Below are 26416 nucleotides of genomic sequence, written 5' to 3'. Positions count from 1 at the left end.
CATGAATCTTTTTCTCCTCTTCTCGCCTCCCTCTTCCCAACTTCTCTCCTTGGAGTTTAGCTTTTTATTCCAAATAATAAAAAAAATACTTGTCTCAAAACCACACTGTAAAAGATTAACTCTATTTTGTTCTGTATTAACACTTTTTTTTTTTTTTAATATCTACTTATTTGCTACCATGGAAAATATGGTCTATTTTGTGGTGAGACAAGGCACTCAGTAATGTTGCCACAAATGTTTTGGATAGTAAAGAATGTTAATACCTCTGACTGCAGAAGATAGCTTAGCTTAGTTTTGGTGTCTGCCCAAATAATTATCTTTAGAAAGGATTCAGTTACCTAGATTATCCAAAATATTGATTTCCACTGAATTATGAATTCAAGAGCTAAGTACAAAATCCCATAAGACTACTGAATGCTTTTTCACTTGGACACATTCACTGGAAATACTAAATACTCTTTTGGAGTGTTGAATGAAACGGATTGGACAGAAAGGATAATAAAGGCATGTTGCTTCAACAGAAAGTAAATTGTAAATCTTTGAAACTGAGTGAGTTTATTTTAAATGCAGGGACCCATATTGTGTGAAAGGACCGACCGCTTTTACTGTAAAAACAGCTCATGCTCTTTATTTTTCAACTCTCAATGTTTTCATTCCTGAACTAGTGGAAGTGACATTTTGTGTTCAAGCAGCCAATTTAAGTTTTTAAATTAGACTTTGTACTTGAGAGCAACATTTATAAGGTTTCCATAGTAAACTCTTTATTTCAGGGGCTTATAACTTGGCAATTTAAGTGGCGTTAGTCTGAAGTTGGTCAGCACTAATGTTTGATTTAAGTTATCTTTTTTTTAATTTAATTTAATTTAAAAAAAATAATTTAATTGCTGTAAAAAGCAATTCAGGCTCTTTGTATTGTGGAGTGGAAGGGTTGTGTTTCGACAAGTGCATTTTTAAAATTGTTTGCTTTGCTATATAACGGTTTTCAGATACAGATTATTTTGGAGATCAGCTATATTCAGAATAATACAGAGGTGGTTTTACTCAGATTTGTGTTTAAATCTTTTTTCAGACCAATGAAAATGACCACTGAAGACTTTGGGAGATTGTGGCTGTCCTTTTCTAATGATGTGAAACAAAATCTAAAAATGTCACCTTCTCAGGGATCTCTCTCAATAGCTCTGAATGCCCTGAAGCAGAAACTAAAGCTCCATATTGTTGAAATTATTGGTGAGTGAATTAACATTTATATTCTATATCTTGGTGCTGTAAGTGCCCATGGTTTTGCACAGCACATATGTTGTGCCAAGTAAATAAAGTTCCTGCCCCAAAGAGTTTATTGTCTAAGACTCTGATCCTGTAACACCTGTGCACATGAGTAACCCTACACAGTCATTGCTCCATTGACTTTAGTAAGTCTGCTCAGATGCTGATGGCTGGTATGTAAAGGTATAAGTGGGTATAATACAATGGCAAATAATAGAGTGGCATGTTCTCATTTTTATCTTAAGTGCTTCCCAAAATAGATATGTTTTCAGAAGTATTTTGAAAGAGGTGAGGGAACTGGCAGGCAAACTTTAAAGGTTTGTGTGAAATAAGGCATGAAATTGGGAGTGACAAGGGGGCTAATTAGGAATGATGTTTGAAGCATGGGATGAGTTGAGGTGAGAGAGAAGAAGAGGGCAGAAAAATACTACATTTGAAAGGACACTTCAATTTGAATTATATTTAATATGAATTGCAATTATTTCTTTTAGTTTTAAATGTATTTGTTGTTTTGTTTTTAAGGTAATGAGGGAATAGCGGCATGCCGGCTACTTCCATCAGTCCCCTGTCTGCTGCATTGTCGTACTCATGCAAGGACACTGGCACTCTGGTTTAGATCCTCTTGTTCTGCTCTTCCAGACAGTTTATTGTATCAGTGTCAAAAGGTGATGGAGGAAGCTTAATTGCAACAGTGCCTGCTTTTCTAACCTATTGGTGTAAAAATAAATACATACAAAAGACTTACAGGGTTACACAAATGTTTACCAAAGCAAAATGAGTTAAGACAATACTCAAAAGTGGTTTGACCTTCCTCCTTTCCCCCACCTCTCCGAAACTGGCATATGCCATATGGACTAACAGGAAAGTAGGATGATCTACGATGTGCCTGCAGAAATGTGCTCAGGATTGTACAGTTGCTGACAAATGACCCGATGAAGTATTGCTAACTGTTTAAATGAAATGTATATTTCTTAGTTTATTGTAGATGATTGAAAGTATTTATTTTCTATTATGTAATTTTTGTATGTAGCAACCCTTTACTCTTAGGAGCAACTACTTAGTACTTAAATATTATTTTAAGGAAAACATCACTGCTATGAAGTCAGCTTTATACTGTAAAAATGACTCAAATGCTTGTCTGTAACATTACCATTTACTTCATTTATGAGCTTTTTCTAAAGCTGCATTTTAAGCACTATTGGAAACAAGACTCATACTGGCTGTTGCACGTGGTATGTTATCTTACCACAGAATACAAGTGCACGCTTCATAATCCTTTCACTGGCTTTAATTGGTCAGAAGTACTGCACGGGATCTTTCAGTCATTCACCAGTTAAGGATTTGACTAATGGCATCCAGACAGTCTTTGGAGAATGGGAGAGGTGTCTAAAACTGGGAGTTGCGTAGTGATAGCTGAATTAGATGGAGATCCATTGCTATCCAAGTCATGTGTATGGTATCTGCAGCTCCTTGTCATTTTCATTTTATTCCTCTTCTTCACTTGCCTTTGGTAGACGCCTGTAACAATCATCAAAAGAACCGTGCATGTCCCAAAGAGATTTTTCAAAAGGATAGTAGAGGAAAATATTAAGACTGTATTTATCTTGAAGGTGCTGTGTATTTAATTTGGGCTGAAACATTTGAATTTACTTTGTTTTCTTTTATAATGCTAATTATCTATTGATTGGTTGTCAGTCTTTGCGAATTATTGCTTATACATAGTTTGGACGTAATTGTGTGGTTATGAATCTTTCTAAAGGCTTGTTTTCACAGAACAGCGATGTGCACTATGGGGGTGTGATTTCTAAAGCACACTAACTGGTCCAGGTAGACCCTGCTGGTGTGCACTAAAAGTTCCCAAGTGTGTTTTACTCTAGTGCCGTTTGAAACAGTACTACATTGAAGTGCATTAGGGAACTTTCAGTGTGCACTGGCAGGGTCTACATAGACCAACTAATACACAATGTGTTAGTGAGTTTTCAAAATCACACCCACAGTGTTCATTGCTGCTTTGTGTCCACAAGCCCTAAGGCTTAATAGATCTAATCAGCCTAGTGTGCATGCTGTGTGTGTCTGGATTGTTTCTCCCCTTTGTCATTACCATTCCCAAAATCCAGCATCTAGGCCTTGGAATCCCGTGATCTGCATTTATTTAGATCACATCACTTTTTTGCACAACTTTACAGTAATTCACAAGTAGCTATTTTTTCTTTAAAGTTAGAAGAATTGACATTTGTGCAAACAATGCTTGCAAGTGTGGCATACAAAGGAAATGGGATTCTACATCAATTTGCATTGTTCTTATGCTATTTTTTATATTGAAAAGGAAAACCTTAGGAGGTATCTTAATATTCTCAGTTTTCATCTGGCAAACATCAGTGTCGGAGGAAAGAAAAGTATTAATTGTTTTTATTTTGCCTCATTTTGTTAAATGTTCATAAAATCATATAAAGAATGTAATTTTGATACACCAGTTATTAAAAAGATTGTTTTAATAACTTCTTTTAGAGGTTAAGCCAATTGTCTTATTACCACAGGTACTACGACGTAAGAAAAGATCTTTTGGTCACTGCTATTACAATACCCTCTAATTGAGGAATTTATTAAAATGCACTAAATCTGTAAATATATTAAACATTCTGCATACTTTAAATAACATATATTTAATGCTCTGGGACAATTTGTATGAATGAAAGCTTATTTTAATTTCCCTGCTAGTACAGAATGTAAATCAAGTTGGGTGCTATAATTGGATTTCAATGTATTATAAAAAGTTACAGTAATATCTGTTCTGGCCTATGGATTTTTCACCATTTCTTTAATGGGATGTTGAGGCTCTTCTGATATGAAACAAACCAGTAATGCCTTCTGTTTACTTGTAGGTGTGATGCTCCTCTTTATCCTTACTTTTTTCCATCATGGTTTGTTTTATTTAACCATGATTCTGAGAAAACAATCCAGGACCTTATGTTGCTGTGACATAAAGGGGTTTGCTCGTTTGTACCCGAGGTACAGCCTTTATTTTTAGATTGTCCACCAAAACTATTGTGTTAATCTCTCATTGTGTTTACACTTTCCTGTAATTTAATAATGTGCGTGTAATAAAATCTCCAGCCCAGTTTTACAGCTGTTTTAACTGGACATATGTCTTTGGTGCTGTATACCTTAACAGTGGTACTATTAGAATAATGGCATTTAATATCATTGAAGAAATGTTCCCCAACATAGATGATTTGTAATTTAATGGCTGCAGGTCTAGACTACCACTGCCAAGAGATTAAATAAAAGACAGAAAAATGCTCTGTCTATACTGGCAAGCATTGTGTACATAAAAATTAAATGAGATGTGCTAGCAAGCAGGGGCAGAAGTTTTTACAGAATTACAGAAATGTAAATTCTGAATGACAGAGTACTAGCCCCCATTAGGATTATTCTTTCTCAGTGCAACAAAATAGTGACAAAGAATGTAGCATATGTATTTCACTAGGTTTGCTCACCACGGCAATTAGTAATAAGTATTCCAGCTTCAAATATACAAAGTGTAGATGTCACATTATCTTTAGGTCTATTATTTCAGCAGCATTTTGTATCCCATGGCTTCTTCATATCCTTTTTGGAATTGAGCCAGATTATGATCTAGGCACCACAGGAAAACTGTGTGGTTGAGCATTCATGCTTTCATCATTCCTAGAGTTGATTAGTGCAATGGTGTTATTGCCTACAAAAAAAACTTGACAATGCTTAGGATGCTGGTATGCTGTGATCACAGCCTATCTTGTGGATATTGTCTCATTGTATCCTTGTACTCCCCTGTCTACCTCTCTTTAGGGCAGGGGCTATCAGCTTTGAGCTTGCCGTTCATATGGCACATTGCTGCTATAGTTGGGGGGCAGGAACTGGGAATTCTGGGGCTCCAAGTCTAGCCCTGAATGCATGTGTTCTGGAGCAAGTCAGTTGTACCTCTCTACATCAATTTCCTGATCTGTAAAATGGAGAGCGGTGGTGAGATGGACATAGTTGTGTTTATTTAGATCAGTTTTTCCCAGACTTGTTCCGCCGCTTGCGCAGGGAAAGCCCCTGGCGGGCCGGGCCAGTTTGTTTACCTGCCCTGTCCACAGGTCCAGCCGATTGCGGCTCCCACTGGCCACGGTTTGCCGCTCCAGGCCAATGGGAGCGGCGTGGGCCGAGGGACGTACTGGCCGCCGCTTCCAGCAGCTCCCATTGACCTTGAGCAGTGAACCGCGGCCAGTGGGAGCCACGATCTGTGGACGTGGCAGGTAAACAAACCGGCCCGGCCCGCCAGGGGCTTTCCCTACACAAGCGGTGGAACAAGTTTGGGAAACACTGATCTAAATAAACACCACTATGTCCATCTCACCACCGCTCTCCATTTTACAGATCAGGAAATTGATGCAGAGAGGTACAACTGACTTGCTCCAAAACAGATGCATTCAGGGCTAGATTTGGAGCCCCAGAATTCCCAGTTCCTGCCCCAAACTCTAGCAGCAATGTGCCATATGAACAGCAAGCTCAAAGCTGATAGCCCCTGCCCTAAAGAGAGGTAGGTAGAATTTAGGTAATTCTACGACAATTTGTATTGTCCTTACTCTAATTTTTATAATGAAAACCTTTTAAGAGGTTAAGAGTTCTCACCAGGCAACCACATCAGTGCTGTAGGGAAAAAAATACTCTGTTTGTTCTTATTTTATTTTGTCTTTTGTATAACACTTAAAAGATGCCCTACAAAAAAAGTATTATTAATTATATAATTCCAATTTTAAATAGTCCACCTTTGTTACTCATGTTTTGTACTGATTAATTCACTATGGTCCCAGCTGTGAGATATGGAAACCTGAGCCTTTATAAGACAAAGAAAATTTTGCCTTACCTGTTAAAGTTCCCTACTTCATATTTTTTTTAATTAGGTAGTGCAAACCACAGACATAGTTTCTATATTAAATGTCTGGTTCTTCTTTGAGGGCTTTAGTGTAGTCCCACGTGTGAGAGCCAGCCTCTAGAATTGAGGTGAAGAACTATATAAAAAAGCAGTGTCCACTGCGAGGTGCCAGGAGTGTCTCTGTTAAGATGATGTAATCACTTCTTCTGTATAAGGGAGCACACCTCTTTCTTTTGCCTCCAATGCAGGGAGCTAAACAGAACTCTCTCATATGCCTGCAGGCTAATTAGCTAGCCTTAGAAATACTTGGTTTGGTAAGATGGTGCTACAATCCATTTCTGCCTAGAACACCTCACCCACTGTCCTCTGCAGGGCACTGCCCACTAATCTCCCACAAGTGGGAGTGTCCGGAGGCTTACTAGTAACTTCCTCAAAAATTGCCTGTGTGCTTTCCCACTACCCACCCGCCGCCTTCTGTGCCCCGTAGTGCTTTATGTTTCAGGACTCTGCCGCTAGGGAGACGGAACTGATGTGAGGCGTGTATTCCCATATTTAGATGACTTCATCCTAGTACAAGGGCACTCCTGCACACCCAGCAGATACAGCATTTTTATATCGTTCTGCAGCTCAACGCTAGAGGTGCGGTGCTGAAGAACAGCAGTTACTATTAAGTAACCCCTATTTTTAAAAACGTCTTCTGTGTTTTAGCAATATCCTAGAGTTATTGCAAGTTTAGAGTTTATGGGCAATTCTGTGACAGAGCAGTCTGTCCTGTGCTTAACAATTCTGAAGCTGCCACCATGCCTGTGGAAGGAAGGAAACCACATTGTGAGGGTTGACAGGACATAAAATAATTGTAAGGTGAAATTCTCTCTCTTATTGGGCCCAGGATTTCCCTTTATATGTGCTAATTCCCCTTTCTTCTCACCGGTCACTCTCCCCAAAACTAAGATTTGCAGCCAGTGGAATGAGAGGGAATTACTTATTTAAAATAATGTCTGAGACCCATCCATCTTCTCTCTAGTGTCCATGAAATGAGCATTAATGCAGCTATAAAGCTCCAGTCGCCATTGCAGGCTACGTAGTCTCATGTGAAGGCAAAGCAAGAGAAAGATACGTGGCATTAGAGTGTACAGGATATAGGAATCACTTCACGTGAACTCTCATCCCTGGACCCGCTCTGTAACTCTCTGCTGCACAGATTTGTGTTGTCAGCTTCTGAGAGTTTAAAACCAGGGGGCAGTATACGTGTGTGTCAAAGTGAGCACTAATTATGTGCTTAACCACCATTTACAAGACTATCCATATTCTAATGTGGCTGTATTTAAAGCTTATAGTACACTTATACACTGTACTTTTTCTTGCGTGATTCTGCATTTATGCGCACATCTGCATTTGACCTTTTCCTTGTAATTTATTGGTTTATTAGTTGGCATAGTACAAATTATTTCTAAAAATCCCTCAAGCTATGTGCTGCGTTCACTCTTCCTACTAAAAATCTACTGGAACACAGATTCATAAGGATGAATAGATCTAATTGAGACTTTACGTGGAGGTCAGGAATAGCCACCATGCCTTAATTTAAAATTGGGATATTTTGCTGTGTCTTGTAACTTGTGCAAAACCTCAATGTTGTGTCTGCATTTTAGCACTTACGCTTGAAGAATTGTCTCAGGCTGGCTTTTAAAGCTACATTGTAGTTAGAGAAAATTTAATTATTAAAGTGTAGGATTTTGACTCGTAGTCCGACCGAACCAGGATGACACAACTTCCTTTTGGTGTTTTATTGTGAACTAAGGGCTCTTTCACATTTTTTGCAGGTTGCTACAGAATAAAGACAATGAAATCTTTGCAAATTGGATTTTATATACATGTACATCAGAGGGCACTGAGTATACTTTAATTGTCCCATGTAAATAGAACTGAGTTATAGAGATGGGAGAAGTTGAATGGGTTTCTAAAGAGGATAGATATTTTACAATGCTTAGCAAAGTCAATGGTTATTTTCCATCTGACATTCATAATTAGCCAGTTCTTCCAAAGTGCCCATGTTGTAATGGAGTTAAAGAAGGAGATAGCCAGACCTCACAAGAGCATTCTAAGGCCAGGTCTACACTAAACTTACATCAGTAGAGCTACATCATTCGGGGATATGAAAAATCCACACCCTTCAGCAACGCAGTTACATTGACCTAACGCCAATGTAAACAGCACCATGTTGGTGGAGAGGGCTTCTCCCGTCGACATAGCTACCACCCCTCATGGAGGTGGATTAACTATGCCAATGGGAGGAGGTCGCCTGTCGTGTTTTCACTAAAGTGCTACAGTGGTGCAGCTGCAGTGTTTTAAGTGTAGACCTGCCCTAAAACTTCTATTTTTGTGTAGTTGCCACTATGTAGTAATTCACCCTTCTGTTGATGCTGATAGTTCTTACTTTGTTAGAGAAGAGGCTGTTGGGGGAAAAACCTGTTCCTTCTGCCTGCATTTGCAGTACTGCTTTTGCTCTCATAATACATATCTGAATAGGAATATCCATCATATCTATTGTATTTCTAAATATAGATTCAAACTGCCCTATTGCAATCACATTATATCCCTTCCCATAAATCTCTATCCCTGCTCATCCCATAATTTGACTTCTTTCTGGCATAAAACAACTTGAAAATCCTTGCGCTGTGTGTGTGTGTGTGTGTCTCTTTGACACTGTTACTTATCTAACATTCTACATATGGGAGGGGAAATAAACCTATTTCTACCATCTATTGTAAGACTTTCTTTTGCAATGTTATTGCTGATATGAAACTCTTGTACTGTAGCTTCCTATTCCATTGAATCCCAGTCACGTATACACTGTTCTACAACATATTTGCAATAAGTAAGACAGTATTGTGCTTCATATTGTTTAATAAATAGACTGCATTATGAATGCCACTAGCCATCTTCTCAGGATGTTCTGAATCATACTTGTATTATTCTTTAATATTACTATTACCTAAAATATTTGACACAAGTTTTAATGTAAACAAGAATGAAGTGAAGAATATTGTGTCTAATCTTCTGCCTTATATACCAGGCTGAAAGCAGTGGTTTATTAGAAGCAGGGCTGGTAAACGGTGTGTGACGCTTTCTTTTAGTTGCTTATAACTTTGACGAACTTTAATCATTTAGGCTGAAATTTTCCACTTAAGGCTGAAAGCTTTGGAAAATTTCAGCCAAAATGATTCAGATGTTTGAGAATGAGACTAGGGAAAAATTCCATGTTTTGTCCAGGTTAAAAAATTCTGGCAATCCTTTTCTTTGAAATGCTCTAGTGCCCCCTTTTGTTGGAGTGGGAACTTGAAATTTGGCAGGGAGCCTGACTGTGTCAGGTATGTGCCTTTTGACACCCCTCCAAAAAAAATCTGCCCAAATTTGGCCAAATTGTAAGGCTTGGAAATATTGCTGTTTGCACGTGCCCCTTAGATTTTAGCAGCTACATTTCCCAAAGATTCTGTCCACACTGAGCATACTCAAGCCTGGATCTGAGCAGGACTTTCCTTGCAATTGCAGTTCTGAGCTACTTTCAGCTGTACCCAATCTGGGCAATTAAACAGAGCATATCTCAGTGACCACCTGCAGGGCCTAAGCAGTGTGGGGGAGGAAGCTGTCTGCTGTGAATGTGGAGGGGATGAGAGTCAGAACTTTGGGGAGGGGGAAATGGAAACTGGGACTGGAGGCAGGCAGGCAGGCAGGCATGGAAGGGGAGAAGAAAACTATGTGTTGGGGTAAGGAGGAAACTGGGAGCTGGGGGACTGGGCCTGGCTGGGCAAGGAGAATGGGAGCTGGGGAGGGAAATGTGTGGGGTGAGGGGACTGGGAGTCACTGAGTGGAGGGAAGACTGAGGTCAGATGAGGAGTCAAAGGAGAGACTGGAAGGAGAACCACTGGGGTAGAGGACACAGGGCTGGAGTGTGTGGGGAGAACTTGAACAAGAAGCTGGGGGTGGGACACTGAGATTGGACAAGGAGATTGGGACTCAGTCAGTGGGGACAGGAAATGTGAGAATGAGGGGCACTGGAGGCTGAGGTGGCAGGTGAGAGAGATTGGCCAATCAGCCCAGAGGCAACTGGGACAGGCTGGGCAAAGAGATTGGGTATGGAGACTAGGGCTGGGGGAAGACACGGACGGGAAGTCCAGAACGATGTGGGGAAAGGCACCTTCTCAGCTTTGGCTCAGAGCTTACCCCTCTGGCCTGGGTAAGTCAGCCCCCCACTCTGGATGGTGTTTATTCTCCCTGCTCATGCCATGCTCACCCCTGAGGGGAGTCTGCTTTTCCACACTCACACTATTAAATAAAGAGCAATGGTGTTTTCAAATCCTGTGGAGAGGCTGTTGGCTCACACTCAACGTATCCCTAAAAATGTCAGTGTTTTAGGTGGAATTCTGGGGAGTGTGCAAGAGCTGTGGGGAAGACAGCACTAGCTTCAGGGCCTAGGCAATTGTACTGCAGGGTCCTCACTGCAAAGAGGGGCGGCAGCCAGGAGATCTGCTTGTGGAGTGCAAGCCTTGAAGCCAAAAGCCAGGAACAGAGCCTAAACTCTGCCTAGGATCAGCTAGCTCTGGGCATATGGGACTCAGCATTTGGATCCCCTCACAGCAGTGTGGCAAGTGTCCAGCAGGAGGAGCTAGTCCACCTCTGTGAAATACTCTCACAGGGATGCTGTGAAAATCAATTCATGAATGTTCCTGAATGCTTCACAAACAATAGTGCCACTGAAAACCCTGTGCGGAGACTAACAATTCTGCCTGCAGAACAGTGTTTGAAGAGTGTATAGTAGCAAAGGCTTGTGGCCACACTGAATGATGGGGAAGAAAACAAAATACTGAATAGCTGCTCATTATGTGATCACTGTCCATCCTGTGGATTGAGTGAGGCAAGGGTCCTATAGAGAAAAAAAGTATAATTAGAGTCTATCCTAATTCATATGCACAATGGGACCAAATTAAGGTTGTGCAGACAGCCTTAATTCTGGCATTTCCTCACTTTTGACTTTGGAACCCTAATAATGTTCTTTTAATGTAGTTTTTGAACATATTTTACATTGGTATGTACCTATGCCTACGCATGGTGGCATTGGTTGCGATCGCATAGACACTTAAAGCTGATAGAACATAGGGTTAGAAGGGACCTCAGGAGGTCATCTAGTCCAACCCCCTGCTCAAAGCAGGACCAATCCCCAACTAAATCACCAGATCCCTAAATGGCCCCCTCAAGGATTGAACTCACAACCCTGCATTTAGCAGGCTAATGCTCAAACCACTGAGCTATCTCCCCTGCATGTTTAATAAACATTGTTTGATCTAAAGAAGCAACTGATACTAAAAGTTCTGAATTGGCCTATGAACTTTGTTTGATAATTATACAGGTGATGGGTTTGTTCACACCACACTTGCCCTGAAATGGTTAATGCAGACTGAGAAGGGGGCTAATGAACCTGACAGTCCACAGCTGAGGGGAATCAGGTGGCCAAGTAATCCCCTGACTGAGGGAGCCCAGCTGTGGAGGAACGAGCTGGGCTGGGTTTGTAAGGACAGGAAATTGGAAGGAGAGAGAGTCTGTGGTGACTCCCTCGGAGAAGGTAGGAGTATTTGGAAGCTGCAGAGGCAGGTAGCTCACAGTTACTTCTATAGGTACAGGAAGTAGGGGTACTGCTGGCCCTGTACACCGGGGGTCCCAGCCTCAGCTCAGGGGGTAAGGAGGCTGGTTTTCAGCACCCCCACTATTAAAAATGTTCCAGTACCACTGGTTATTTCCTGGATAGGAGGAAGAGGTTGACAAATCCTGAGAGTTGGGACTGCCAGAAGGAAGAACAGGGCTCAGGGAAAGGCAGGAAGGTCCAGGAGGGAACAGATCTTGGCTGCCCCTAGAGGGTCCCTGAACCAGAACCTGGAGTAGAGGGTAGGTCTGGGTTTCCCTGCCGGCCACTGTGGGAGTGGCACCAGGGGGGAGTGAACGGGAAGACTGCCTGAGACTGCTAGTGTGGAGAGAGACTTTGATACCCCGAAAGGGGGAAATGTATTTAATGACCTGGCCAGAGGGCCGAGTCACAAAGAGGCAGCTCCTGGAGCAAGAGAGGGGTTATGGACTGAGAGCGAAGGATGGAGAGATGCCATGCAACTGCGGGAAGAGGCACTGACCCTGCAAGGCTAATTCCCAGAATGGTCAGGAGGCACCATCCTAGCGGTGAGTAGAGCACCCCATCACAAGGTAGCAAAGTGACAACTAAAAAGAAACCAGAAATACAGTAATCACAAATCATTTAATCCACAAATATTATGATAATACATCATATGTTTAAGTCACCCATAAAGTATATTATTACATACCAAGCCACCAGTATAAAAGTAAACAATGAATATACAGGATATACAAGTATCAGAAATACTTGAAAACATTTTTTCCTCCACTTTAAGGCTACTAAAATTTATAAATAAAATGATATACATTTGGCTGTTTTCTAAAATACCAGAGTCTGAGTACTGATGATATGCAAGACATAAAAAGAAACCACATACAGAGTATCGTTTTTCTTTCAACTGTCCTCCTTTTTGAACGGTGGCTTTATTCTGGCTTTATTTGTTTTTTTTTTTTTTTTAAAGTCTTACATGCACTTAGCTTCCTCCAAAAGAAAAGAAAAACTCCCCCTTCCCCTCTGAAATTTGATATGCTCTGTGTACTAGGATTTGTGAGTTGGATGTATTATATACTCTAAATAAAAAAAAAAAAAACCACCCCCATCAGTTTGATAAGTAGTGCTCTTGGGCAGATTTTGGCCAGTATTGCATGTAAATGTAGATTATTAAATATGGTTCTGGTGAATGCCTACATTTTTACCATGTAAGGCAAATCTTGCAAGTCCTTCTGCCCAGATTTTCTCTCTGTATTATGCCACAGAAGGGCAGTCTACATTAGTTGCTATTGAACAGAAGCATCATGGATTCAAGGGAAATGGGTGGAAAATCGCTCCAATACAAATGGTGGTGCCATTTTTAGATGGCTTGTTTTCCTGTGCATTTGAAATACACCCTTCGAAGATGAGAAATAAGAACACTTCTGATTGTTCACGTGAAACTGTACCCCTTTAGTATATGAATCAGGTAGCTGGGCATCCAGCTATCTAAGGATAGTTGCACTATAAAGGAAACATGGGATTCATATTGCAATGCATATGACACAATTGTTTTGTAGGGGAGAAAAGATGGAAGTATCAGAAAATGTTCTGAAGTCTGTTACACTAGAGTGTTTTGAATAATGCTTACATGTGAAAACAACTCTCTAATACCGATGAGATCAGTGATCTGCTCTGTAAGCATTGCTTAGGTAAAGAAATGGCTTTCAAATACATAATTTTTCATGAGTTTTAAAAATATGCATCTAATTATTGTAATACACTCTTTGGTACAGTATTTGTCATCTGTGTCTGCAAGGCTATCTGTCATTCGCATGTCATCTAAAAGGAGGTACAGTCTCAAACCAAAGTATCTTTAGAGCTGTGGGAGTGGATGAACCCAATGGTGGGAGGAGAGTTTTAAATGTATTCTAAATCTGCTGTGTCTGCAACCCAAGGGTGAGTCACTATAAAATTAACAGAATTTCAAAACAAGGAAAGGTTAGTGCATCAAGACACAATAGCATTTGATACTGTTGTAGATTTTCTTTCTAGTGGATTCCCTCCTAAGTACCATGTTTTAAGGGCCAAATCTTGACCTGCAGCATGCACTTGTCCAGGGAAGTTCGGGAATATAAAATGCCCTCTTACTCTGCACAAATTATTCATATCAGAAGGCCATGGCATGGGACAGAGAGCAGCTTCTGTAGCTCCACCCCAACCCCAACATACCAGGCCGTGCAATCAAGGCAGCACAGATGGGGAAATGAACTCTGCCAGCTTTAGCTGGTAGGACTTGATGACTCCATGATCTAGCCTGTGTAACTTAATGGATATTTTGGCTAACTATATCCCTGCTGTTGGAGGATATGTTGGAGCACACTTAGTGATAGAGGGCTATGTTCACTAGTTATAAGGAGCTAAAATGCTTGAACTATAGAAAATGCTGATTTGCCAAAACAGTTTTCACAAAACAGGGTCAAATTCAATGCATTTCCCATCTTGAAAAAAAAGTTGAGAAAAATATTTGAAGTGAAAACTTCTGATTTAGTTGGTTCAAAACTACTTTTTGTTTCGAAATTTCAGTTAATGAGCCTCAAAAAAGCTTTTATTTTTTTTTAAAAAAGAGTCAAAATTATTGAAATGAAACATTTGGATTGACTCAAAACAAAAATCTGCACCACCTCCACCCCCAGTTCCTGAATGTTTTTGAAATTTCACTTTTTGCCCTGATTTGAGATGGGAAAATATTTTGAACTCTCAAATATATGCAGTACAAAAAAACAGTTTCTCGCCCACCTATGTTGAGTAGACCAACTCGTTTTCTGAGACTGACCACTTTGCATATTTCAGTGAATGTCTTCCTCTAGGAGGCCTTGAGGTATGAAAATGTTCTATCATAGAGCCTACACTTTCTGTAGTGCTCTGCAGATAGAGCACAAAGATTAATGGGTGCAATGTAAAGGTTGAAATTAATTAACAATTTGACTTCTGGAGGATTTTTTTCACAACAAAGTTGGCTTTCAGATGAACTGGTAATGCATTTCCCCTCTGCCTCTAAAAGAGAAAAGTCACCTCAGTTCAATAATGAGCAATATAATTCTCTGCCAGCATTTTGTTTGGTACCAGGATTTCCTCAGTCTTAGTTTCCTAATAGCAATGCTAATCTCTTACCTAGTGGGGTTTTTTTTAATTCAATAATTTCAGAGAAATTTAAAAGAGGAAATTTTGCAGATTGGGACACGGAGAAGCTAAGGGACTTGTCAAAGATTACAGAAGTCCATGGCAGAGCTTGAATTGGTTGTTTTAAGCACTATACCATGCTGCTTTCTTTTGTGATGCTCTGGACTGGGGATTATAAAACCCGGACTTTTGCCAGGACAATTGTGCTGTTGCAACCACTGAAACTTTTCTGCAAGTTCTTTAGTTCATCCTTGTTCTGTAATAGATGTTGGTGTGTGTGTGTTTTCGTTTTTTGTTTTTTTAAAATGTGTATAGAATAAGATGCAATAGGTACCTTGATGTTGCTCCTAAGTTTCTCATGTTAACAAGCCCTAGTTACAGAGGTGTGGATGTTCTATATTTAGATGGCACTGTGAAAATACCAGCTTGGCCCCCATTTCCCACATGTCACTATTTGACTGTAAACACAACTAATTACGATGGACATGCACTAAGCCACGGCTGAAAAGTTGTTTCATACATTGAATATTGGCTTTTGCCATTTGCAGGTGGAAATGGTGTTTCAGTGGAGAAAGAAGGGACAGATGATGGCTACATTGATCCAGTAATATCACTGTTCCTCTCAGGTGTTCAGCATTTGTATCGTGGTGTTCTTCAACAGGAAACTTAAGTTCTGGCACTGAAAACAGTAATTGCAGAGGAAGTAGCATGGCCCTCTAATCTAAGCCTATTTGATGTCACTGTGTGCTTGAGCCTGTTGAAGCCAATGTTGTATTTCAGGATTAAGTTTCTTCATTATGTTTTGACTTTAGAGTCACTGAGCTGTTTTTCCAGAATCAAAATCACAAGTTTCTCACTTCTATTCTCAGATGCAAAGCAAAAATCTCTAGTGGGAACATGCTTCTTAAAGAAGCTTCTCTACTCTTCTCACTTCTCCCCATTTTATTAAGTTCTGCTCTCCAGTATGGTCTTAATCACCTGCAAAATTGGAGATGTGCTCTCCTATCGGTTCCTGACACTATTGAAAGGAGAGAACTTGTGCCCATCAGAACCCCACTTTCCATCTAAGCCTCTGAGATTTTTTTTTTAGGAATAATAAAAACATATACAAGAAGAGTTTGGGGGTCAATTCCATTCAACACCCTTTCTGCTTTTCCCCTTCTATCTTTGACACAGCCACGTGTCTTGAGGTTAGGTTCATTTTCACACAACAAGACCCCAACACAGATACTGAGGTTCTGATGTGCTGTGATCTTGTTCTGAATAATAAGCATCAGCAGCCCCATTGACTCCCTCCTTTGAAAAGGCTGAAATCTCTGTGAACTGAGAATTACAATTTGTAGCTTTCTGGTTTGGTTTGGTTTTTCTTCATTATAAGCCAAGTGAGCACATGCTGGTTTCTGATGAAGTCCGTGTAGTAGGCGGATGGTAGGAAGGAAACTCACAAGCTTTGCCACAACTCACCAAGTTTGCTGCAGCTCTAGGAATGAGTTTTTGTTTTGTAAAAGGCAAAGTTTCAAAGGACTTTCTCATCAAGTAGTTTGTTGATTCCATCACAGATCTTTTTGAGGTGTGGTCGGCAATCCCCATCAAGGCTATACAGGGCAGTGAGGAATTCCACATCTGCAAAGTGATTGAAGACATGGTTGATACGCCCATGGGACCTGGGCGTCAGATGTCGCTCTACCAGTTCATGCACCAGGTCTTTACATTCGTTCAGAAGTTCTGCGAGAACATTTCTATCAAAGGTGTATTCTACCTCGTAAAAACTGACAATTGTCATGGCTGTCTGATTCAACTTCTTTCTGAATTTGTCGACGATTTCCAGCTCTTCTTGGTTGAATTGATTGTTTCGGTAGAGGATCCCAATTTTTATTGCCACTTTAATCAAGTCCTTCATAATTTTGTGAGCTTCCTTCTTGTTCCTTGTATGGTCTCTAGTTACTTTATATAACTCATCAAATATTTCACTGCTTGTGTCGTCGATGAGCATGTTAGCCATAGTTTTGGTAGCCATTTTACTCAGGAGCTTTTTCTGTGCTTGCAGCGCAAGGTTCTTTGAACTGAAACAATCAGGACCTATTGCAGAGGAGGAAAAAAAGAAGAAAAAGTTAATTGCACTTTAGAAATAACTTGCATATAGTGGCAAATTAGCAACATGTAATACAGGATGTTGTTTGTTAGCCACACTTATAAGGTGCCTATGGTTGACACGTTCAGTGGATACTCCAGGGATAGGTCATGTCTTCAATATTGTTTTTCCATCAGGCCTCAGAAGCTCAAGTGTCAATATACCATTTTTGATTTCTAAAATCTGGGGGTGGTTGTCGATGGTAGAATTGAATATTCAAGATATACATTTATTTTATTACTTTGTCCTTTGCAAACTCTAAAACTCCAGGCATGTTCTTGGTTTTAAAATAGACACAGGTTTAAAATGAAAGCTTCCTCAGCTGAAAGCTTTTGTTGAGACAGTGTGCACAGAAATGTAAATTACCTGTCAAAGACTCTGTAGGATTTAATGTGGTTGAGAAATACAAGGTCCGTGAAGAATTACAGGTCTGGTCACTGGGTGTCACTATTGCTCCATGCTTGAAATGATTAGGCAGCATGTTTAGAAGAGCTGACTGCACAGATCTATAAACAAATGTGTGTGTCTTTAATCTATAATAATGGTGCCTTTTTGGCTTTCGTTGCCAATGGGCCTAATTTGAGAAACTGACTTTTACAGAGCAATTTGTATTTGAGCCTTTGTAGAAATTTCTCCTCCAGAACAAAAATATCTGAGCAGTTTTTTACATCATCATAATTATCATAAACCTCGCCCTGTAGAATCTACAGAGAAACAGCTCTCATTTGCTGAGACTAGTCTTGAAGCTATGTAAATTTGCAGCAATCCCTACAAACTGAATAGCCACACATCTTCCCCCACCTTGGGGCCATTCGCTTTCCTGCTCCAGCAAAGGTAAGGGCAGGTAGTGCCCTATAAACTCCAGTGCACAAGCTGTGGTGTTGCCAACATATGGTTGGTAGGGAACTTTATTGGATCACTATCTGCTGTGAGTCAATAACAGAAGCTAGCAGATGTATCTGGATAGATTCTCAGAGGCTGCTGCCCTCTAGGGAGACTAGGCTGGCCCTTGAAGACCTATTCCAGTACTGGGGAAAGGCCCAAAGGAGAGGAATTACCATAGAATTTCTGCAATAATGGGGCTGAAGGCAGCTCTAAATTACATTATCTGTCAATAGTTCCCAGGGTAACCCTAGCCATAGAAGCTGGTAAAAGAGCTTCTAGGAGTGGTGCCAATAAGGGAGGGCTGGCTGGCGGGGGTTGCACTTGCTCAAAGTCCCATCGTTCTGTGGAGCTGCGGGACTACGGCCTGACTGCTTTTGAGCAGTGGCCCCAGACTAAATCAGTCTGATGGCTGTTGCTGGAGTGGTTTGGAGCATTGCTCAGGCTGTGTGGTCACAATCTGACTGACACGTGACCTGGCCACCGTCTCAGGTATTTTGAGTCTCATTATTTTGGATTCTTACTAAAATAGAGTGAGAACATGCTTCTGAGATTACAGTGAATTAGAACAAGTTGTTTTCCAGAAGAATTGTTTCACTACCTCATATATCTGATACCAAAACATATGAAATATTTTTCTGACTATTCCAAAATTGGCCATTCAGTTACTTTTGCTCTTTTTTGCTAGTTTAAAAAAAAGATGTTGAAACTTTGAATGTTCAAGCATTATATTTCTTTCCTGGTTGCCTAATACAGCTGTGTAATTAACCAGGGCTTGGGGGGGTGTGTGTGCGTGCGGGCGCGGCGGGGTGTGTGTTTCAAAATGCAAATTGAGTGACTAATTTTGAATTAAATGTGACATGAATTAGTGCAAACAGCTCTTAATCTGATAACTACTGAATTAAGGGTGGTATTTTAAAAAGGATTATACCACACAGCTACTGCTAAAATTCCTAATCTTAAACAGCCTCTTTTTACCAATCTAAAACAACCAGGGAAACATGTTAGAAAGGAATAATAGGAAACAATAGTTAGCACTGGTAAAATGTACATTTCAGTTATTCAGATTACTTCATCATGGGTACCTTCTGATACCCTTTCTCCACCGTATCTGAACCTACAAGCCCATCATCTTAGATCTGGCCTTCAGTGGGACTCAATCCAGCTCCTCTTAAAGGTAATAGGAGTTGGATTGGGTGTGCCCTTGTTTGCAAAGAATCAGTTTTGCAATGTGGGTGCACCCTGTTTTGTGTGCACAAGCCTCCGTGTGTGTGTGTGTAAATTAGGGTTTTAGGGAGCCAGCTTCATGATGGGTCCGTATATACACAAGCTGCACATTACCTCTGGAGCTGCAGTCAATTGCACACATTAAAACAAGCATGCAATATTAGAGGCTAGATCAGGGGTCGGCAACGTTCGGCACGCGGCTCGCCAGGGTAAGCACCCTGGCGGGCCGGGCCAGTTTTATTTACCTGCTGACGCGGCAGGTTTGGCTGATCGCGGCCCCCACTGGCCGTGGTTCGCCGTCCCGGGCCAATGGAGGTGGCGAGAAGCGGCGCGGGCGAGCCACGTGCCGAACATTGCCGACCCTTGGGCTAGATGAAGGCTGGCTGAAAAATTAGTTTATTATGATGCATATTAATGATACAACTGAAGTAATAAAATTCAGATTTTTATTATATTTCAGGGTAATTATTGTATTATAATTCAACATTTTTTCTTAAAAAGAAACTATTTTTCTTTGAAGTCTCTCTCTTACCAGGGCAGTTTTTTTTCCTTATGCCGGTTTGATAACTTCAGGAGTTTATAAAATAAGAAACGAGCCAGTAGGCTTTGAACATAACATTTTATGTCACCACTATGGCAATTTGATAAGATTTACATCTCGGAGTACAGTATTGGGTCATGAAAGTACAGCACCAGCTTGCAGTGATTCCAGGGAAATTGTTTTGTCTGAACAATGTACATTTTATTGAGTGTGAGCTCTTTTCACAGTGGGTCACAGTTTCCTCCCAGATGGGCCTCTGCTACTTTGATCCTTGCTTTTGCCTCCTTTGGGCAAGAGCCAATTGTAACACATTCTGTCTAGAGCCATCCACAGCTATCACAGGGCTGTGACGTTTCCTGCAGGCTCGACAATGCTGGCTAAGAAGGACACAGCACCTCTCTGCTCTGTGAACTCCATTGGCTCTGTCTGTGTTTACCTCCCAACAACTTTCAAAGGCCTGCTCCTAGTCTACGAAGCTGTGAACAGAATGAGTCTTGGTTACTTCAGAAATGGCCTTGTCCTCCATGACATTCCAAAGCCATGTATCTGGATGTTAGGGGCCATAGTTGCTATATAAACATTAGGGCTGTCAAGCGATTAAAAAAATTAATTGCAATTAATCGCACTGTTTAAACAATAATAGAATACAATTTAAATATTTGTGGATGTTTTCTACATTTTCAAATATATTGATTTCAATTACAACACAAAGTGTACAGTGCTCACTTTATATTTTTTTGATTACAAGTATTTGCACTGTAAAAAAAACCAAAAGAAAATATTTTTCAATTCACCGAATACAAGTACTGTACTGCAATCTCTTTATCATGAAAGTTGAACTTACAAATGTAGAATTAAGCGCAAAAAAACTGCATTAAAAATAAGTCTAAAGTTTTAGAGCCTGCAAGTCCATTCAGTCCTACTTCTTATTCAGCCAATCGCTAAAAGAAACAAGTTTGTTTACATTAGCAGGAGATAATGCTGCCTGCTTCTTGTTTACAATGTCACCTGACAGTGAGAACAGGTGTTCGCATGGCACTGTTGTAGCTGGCGTTGCAAGATATTTACGTGCTAGATGCGCTAAAGATTCATATTTCCCTTCCTGCTACAACCACTATTCCAGGGGACATATGTCCATGCTGATGATGGGTTCTGCTCAATAACAATCCAAAGCAGTGCAGACCAATGCATGTTCATTTTCATCATCTGAGTCAGATCCCACCAGCAGAAGGCTGATTTTCTTTTTTGGTGGTTCGGGTTCTGTAGTTTATGCATCAGAGTGTTGCTCTTTTAAGACTTCTGAAAGCATGTGCCACACCTCATCCCTTTCAGATTTTGGACGGCACTTCAGATTCTTAAACTTTGGGTCACTTAGAAATCTCACAGTGGTTCCTTCTTTGTGTTTTGTGAAATCTACAGTGAAAGTGTTCTTAAAATGAACATGTGAGTTCATCATCCAACATGAAATATATGGCAGAATGCAGGTAAAACAATTCTCCCACAAGGAATTCAGTTACGAATTTAACGCATTATTTTTTAACAAGGGTCATCAGCATGGAAGCATGTCCTCTGGATTGGTGGCCGAAGCATGAAGGGGCGTACAAATGTTTAGCATATCTGGCACATAAATACCTTGCAATGCCAGCTACAAAAGTGCCGTACAAATACCTGTTCTCGCTTTCTGGTGACATTGTAAATAATAGGAGGGCAGCATTATCTCCTGTAAATGTAAACAAACTTGTTTGACTTAGCAATTGGCTGAACAAGAAGTAGGACTGAATGGACTTGTAGGCTCTGAAGTTCTACATTGTTTTGTTTTTGAGTGCAGCTATGTAACAAAAAAAATCTGCATTTGTAAGTTGCACTTTCACAACAGAGATTCACACAAGTACTGTAGTGCAAATGAATCGAAAAATACTATTTCTTTTGTTTATCATTTTTACAGTGCAAATAGTTGTAGTCAAAATAATATACACTTTGAGTTCAATTACACCACAGAATACAATGTATATGAAAATGTAGAAAACCATCCAAAATATTGAATAAATTTCAATTGGTATTCTATTTAACAGCGCAATTAAAACTGTGATTAATTTTTTTAATCATGATTAATTTTGTTAATCATGTGAGTTAACTGTGATTAATCGACAGCCCTAATAAAAATATAGTTAAGGTACATTCCATATGGCCAGTGTTGCTGGAGTGAACCAGATTTAGTCTAATTGAGTGCTAGGGCCACAATATTCACAGTGGTAGGATCCCAGCTGTAGAACTCCTGGTCTGAAAAGTCTGTGTGGGGGGTTGTGGGTGGGTGTGGGGGTGTGTGGTTTTTTTTTTTTGTTTTTTTTAAACATCCGGAATGATGATATAAGTAACATCACTCCTGAACCAGTCATAGGCAGGGAGCGAACCCCAGACCACTAGATATAAAAGCCTGAGCTTCTACAGGTAGAGCTAAAGGACCAAGTAGGAGGCAGTAGCAGACTCATAAATCCTGTTGTCTAGCCACTACAGGGGGACAAAGAGCCAAGTTCAGATTTTTAAAAATCTTTGAACATATAAACTTTCAAGAGAGACAGCTATTTGTTTTGGGTTCCTGCTTCCAAGTATTAATCTGTGCTCACATACCAAGCCAATGATTGCCTTTCAAAGATCATAGCTAGCCACACTGATTAGATTTCAGACATTAATGAGGTCTGGGGGACAAAGTTTTACTCTAGAAGTCATATCTTTCTGCCTTACGCTGTGCTTTCTTCAAAAATGTAACTCCTTAGATTGCTTGCCACATAGAAACAATCTCCTACTCTCCCTTGAGTAACAGGACAGAGTACAAACAATTCTATAAATGCTGTTAGCCTTTTAGGACCACTAATAACTGAACCTACAGAAAACAGCTTGTATCTGGGTAATGATTAGACTGCATTAGGAATTTTGACATTTCAGCATCTATTGAAATGTGACTTTCTGATTCAGATCTGCACTGCAGATCCCTAAAACGTCAAATGACTTGTATATTGGAAATATGTTGTCAGCAAGCTCCATACTAAGCTGTTGGTCTCTAATAATCTGCCATCCTCCAGAAAGTGTGGCTTTCCAGATTTGCATTTCTGCAGTTGTGATAATTGAATCAAAAATACAAAGACCTGGTTTAAGCAAAGAGGGCAGAATTTAAGGCAGAACTTGTTTTACACTGATAGCAGAAGCCAGTTTAAGTATAAATAACAGCTGACTTTCACTAGAACAGTAAATGTTCTTTGGCATCCTCATATGAGCATCCAATAGAAAACTGTCTAGCTTATATTTCTTATAGAAATCAACAGAGGGTCCTGTGGCACCTTTAAGACTAACAGAAGTATTAGGAGAATAAGCTTTCGTGGGTAAGAACCTCACTTACCCACGAAAGCTTATGCTCCCAATACTTCTGTTAGTCTTAAAGGTGCCACAGGACCCTCTGTTGCTTTTTACAGATTCAGACTAACACGGCTACCCCTCTGATTATAGAAATCAGTTATCCAAAGGCAAAATGCAGCCCTCTGGGACACAGAGTGGAACTGGCCCTGAAAGATATTTGATCTACCAACCAATTAATGAATTGTATTTACCTATCTATGCAGTTTTCCATCTGTGACCGATACAGCCAGCTACATTTTCTGCTGGTGTAAATGGGCAAAACTCACTGAAGTCAGTAGATAAATGGAGGGGTTGGGGGGATTAGCTCCCTTTTATGGATAGCCAGCCAGCCAGTAGCTATAAACTCCCTCTTAGTATCTGTTCTCTAATTGCTCTATCTGTACAGGGTTAAAAAGTCTCACTGCTATGCATAGGTAAAAGGAAGTGAGTGGGCACCTGGCCAGAAGCGCCAATGGGAAAGCCAGAACTTTTTAAAATTGAAACAAGGCTCCCCTTTTGTCCCTGTCTGGTTGTTCTCCGGGGGAGAAGCGAACAGGGCAACAACTATGCTGTAAGAAGCTTGGGGACAGGTATGAAAAATCCCTGGTATCATACCTAGAAACTACTCATTTGAAACCCCAGATATGTAAGTAGATCAGGAAATGTCTAGGAAGACGTGATTAGGTTTATCTCTTTATGGCTTGTGGACTCCTCTATGCTAACGCTGGGTGCTTTTGTTTTGCTTGTAACCTTTAAGCTGGACCTCAAGAAAACTATTCTTGGTGCTTAATCCTTGTAGTTACTCTTTTAAAATCTAGCAAATGCCTGAGTTTCCAAAGGGGTGTGGGTGTGTCTGTGTGTGTGTATTTTTAATTTACCTTTTTTAAGAACAGGATTGGATTTTTGTGTCCTATGAGATTGTGCACATGTTTTTTCGTTAGCTGGTGAAAACAGCTGATTTCTTTTTTTTTTTTCTTCTTCCTTTCTTTCTCAGCTCTTAACTGGAGTGGGGGTGAAAGGGCTTGAGGGTACCCCACAGGAAGGAATTCCCAAGTGCGCCTTCTGGACTCTCAAAGGGGTTGTGCACTTGGGTGGTGGCACGGTTTACCAATCCAAGGTCAGAGAAAAGCTGTAACCTTGTGAGTTTAATACTCCACGCCTGGAGGGGCCAGTATTAATTTTTAGAATCCTTGAGGGCCCCCACCTTCTGCAATCGAAGTGCCAGAGTGAGGAATCGGCCTTGACAGTAGAGTTGTGTGAATCTACGTGAGCATAGCAGCTTGCCCAGTATATGGGTAACTTCCTTCACTTCTTGTCTCAACACCTATCGATGAAGGCAAACAATGGCTTATATAAAAATATAACAGTGAGACATTGAGTTGTTTGGCTATATGTATTTTGTGATCATAACAGCTAGGAGAGGATAACTGGTTGCCATTTGCTGGCCAAACAGATGTTGGACAAGGCATTTACCAACATCCATTTTGGCCATTTATCATTCTTTGTAGAGACAAACGGCACTGTATATTATATCTACAGAAGATATTGACAGGAAGTCTGCTCTGCATTAGTCACCCAGAATGAGGTCCTTGATAGAATACAGATAATGATTAAGTTAGAAAATAGTCTGGAAAGGGAGGAGTGTGGCTGGATCACCCAGGAGCTGAAGAGGCCTCCTTAAGAGCTGCAACCAAAGTTTAGAGCTGAAAAATCCTCAGGCTAGGGTAGCACCAGTAAAGCTTCCTGCTCTTTCTAGGAGCGAGTGCCCACCCATTGGCACTTGGTGATGAAAATGGCATGTAAACACACGTATATCTACTATGGTGCAGCAAACCCAGAAGATCCAAAAGCACATAATAGAAATGCTGAAAACGTTTGGTAATTGTAGAGACAAGACTGGCTATAAAGAGTCTTTTATATCTGTTTTAAGAGATTTTGAAACTAAAATAAAGACCATCTGCAATATTCTCAAAATATTTTGATTCCAGATGGCTGAATTGAGTACAAAGTGTTTAGGACGGAGTGCTCAGCTATATTATTTGCATGTAAATATGCATTTACTCATTATGTACACATTGCATGGAATACCAGAAACAGTGCACACTCCCAGAAACACAATTCACAAAACAGATTCTGCATGACCATTAATGGAAACAGACTCAGACTCAGGCCACGTGAAATATAAAGCCACGTTACCAATAATTGTGTTCAAGCATAGTTTGTTGCTGGTACAACAATTGACAGGTCTGGATGGGTTTTTTTCTTCCCTGAGAAACCGCTAAAGAATATTAACGAGGGGTAGGGATAAGGCTAATACGATGCACAGACAAAAATCCCTCTCCACGCTTGACGGGGAATCTGTGCTATCTATTCCCCAGGTTACTGTAGCATGGACCTGGCCAGGAGTCACTCGTGTGGGTTTGCTATAACTGAGATGGGATCCTCCTGTTATGTGAGGATGGATATACAAGAATTTTCTTGCTTTGCCTTACAATTGCTCCAGTATGCCCAGTCTGAGCCTTTTTGCATGTCTGGCACTGAGAGCTGTGAAATACGCAATTTAGGTTACTTAATCGACAGTCATAGGGCCTATGTTGCTTTCTTCCCTCTAGCTCCGTGGTTCTCAACCAGGGGTCTGGGGCCCCTAGGGGACCAGAGCAGGTTTCAGGGGGGCTGCCAAGCAGGACCAGTGTTGGACTCACTGGGGCCCATGGTGGAAAGCTGAAGCCCTGCTGTATGGGGCTGAAGCCCAGGGCTCTGACCCCTACCACCTGGGGCTGAAGCCTGAGCCACTTAGCTTTTTGGGGACCCCTGTGGTGTGATTGCCCTGCTTGCTATCCCCTAATGCTGGCCCTGGCTTTTATATGCAGGAAGACAGTTGTTGTGGAGCGTTTTTAGCATGTTGGGGTGGGGCCTCTGAAAGAAAAAGGTTGAGAACCCCTGAGCTAGCTGATAACAATGGGAGTTGTGGCTGTTAGCTCCCATCTAGGCGGTCAATCTAACCACGTTAAGAGACCCTTTTACAACAAAGATGTCTAGACCTGTAAAAGCCCAAGGCTGAAGCAGGGGTTCCGACCTGCTTAAAATGCAGCGTGCAGGAGATCAAACTACAAGACCAATCCATGTTTTAAATGTCATGAGACTATCTGGTTGTACCCAGCTCCCCCAACCTGGTGCTAGTTACAAAGAGGAAGCTTGCACTGCCATGGTCTGTGTTTGTGCCTATAGTGTAACAAACTCACTTCAGCTCTCAGT

General features: G+C 40.7%; 2 protein-coding genes across 2 annotated transcripts in view; one reads left to right on the top strand and one right to left on the bottom strand.

Annotated features, from left to right (window-relative positions):
* The window catches only part of AP4E1 (adaptor related protein complex 4 subunit epsilon 1), a 32749-nt gene extending 28362 nt beyond the window's left edge, over positions 1-4387 (top strand). Inside the window, exons 21-22 of the mRNA XM_054042130.1 lie at positions 1070-1227; positions 1786-4387. Coding sequence (XP_053898105.1) covers positions 1070-1227; positions 1786-1946 — 319 coding nt within the window. The 3' untranslated portion in view covers positions 1947-4387. The remainder of the gene's footprint in view (positions 1-1069; positions 1228-1785) is intronic.
* An 8052-nt stretch (positions 4388-12439) lies between these two features.
* Positions 12440-26416, bottom strand: part of TNFAIP8L3 (TNF alpha induced protein 8 like 3) — a 65301-nt gene continuing 51324 nt past the window's right edge. Inside the window, exon 2 of the mRNA XM_054043195.1 lies at positions 12440-17069. Within this exon, the coding sequence (XP_053899170.1) occupies positions 16507-17069 (563 nt within the window). The 3' untranslated portion in view covers positions 12440-16506. The remainder of the gene's footprint in view (positions 17070-26416) is intronic.

The sequence above is a fragment of the Malaclemys terrapin genome, chromosome 10 (assembly GCF_027887155.1).
Source record: "Malaclemys terrapin pileata isolate rMalTer1 chromosome 10, rMalTer1.hap1, whole genome shotgun sequence".
In the NCBI taxonomy this organism is placed as follows: domain Eukaryota; kingdom Metazoa; phylum Chordata; order Testudines; family Emydidae; genus Malaclemys; species Malaclemys terrapin.
This window is presented reverse-complemented; position numbering and strand designations above follow the sequence as displayed.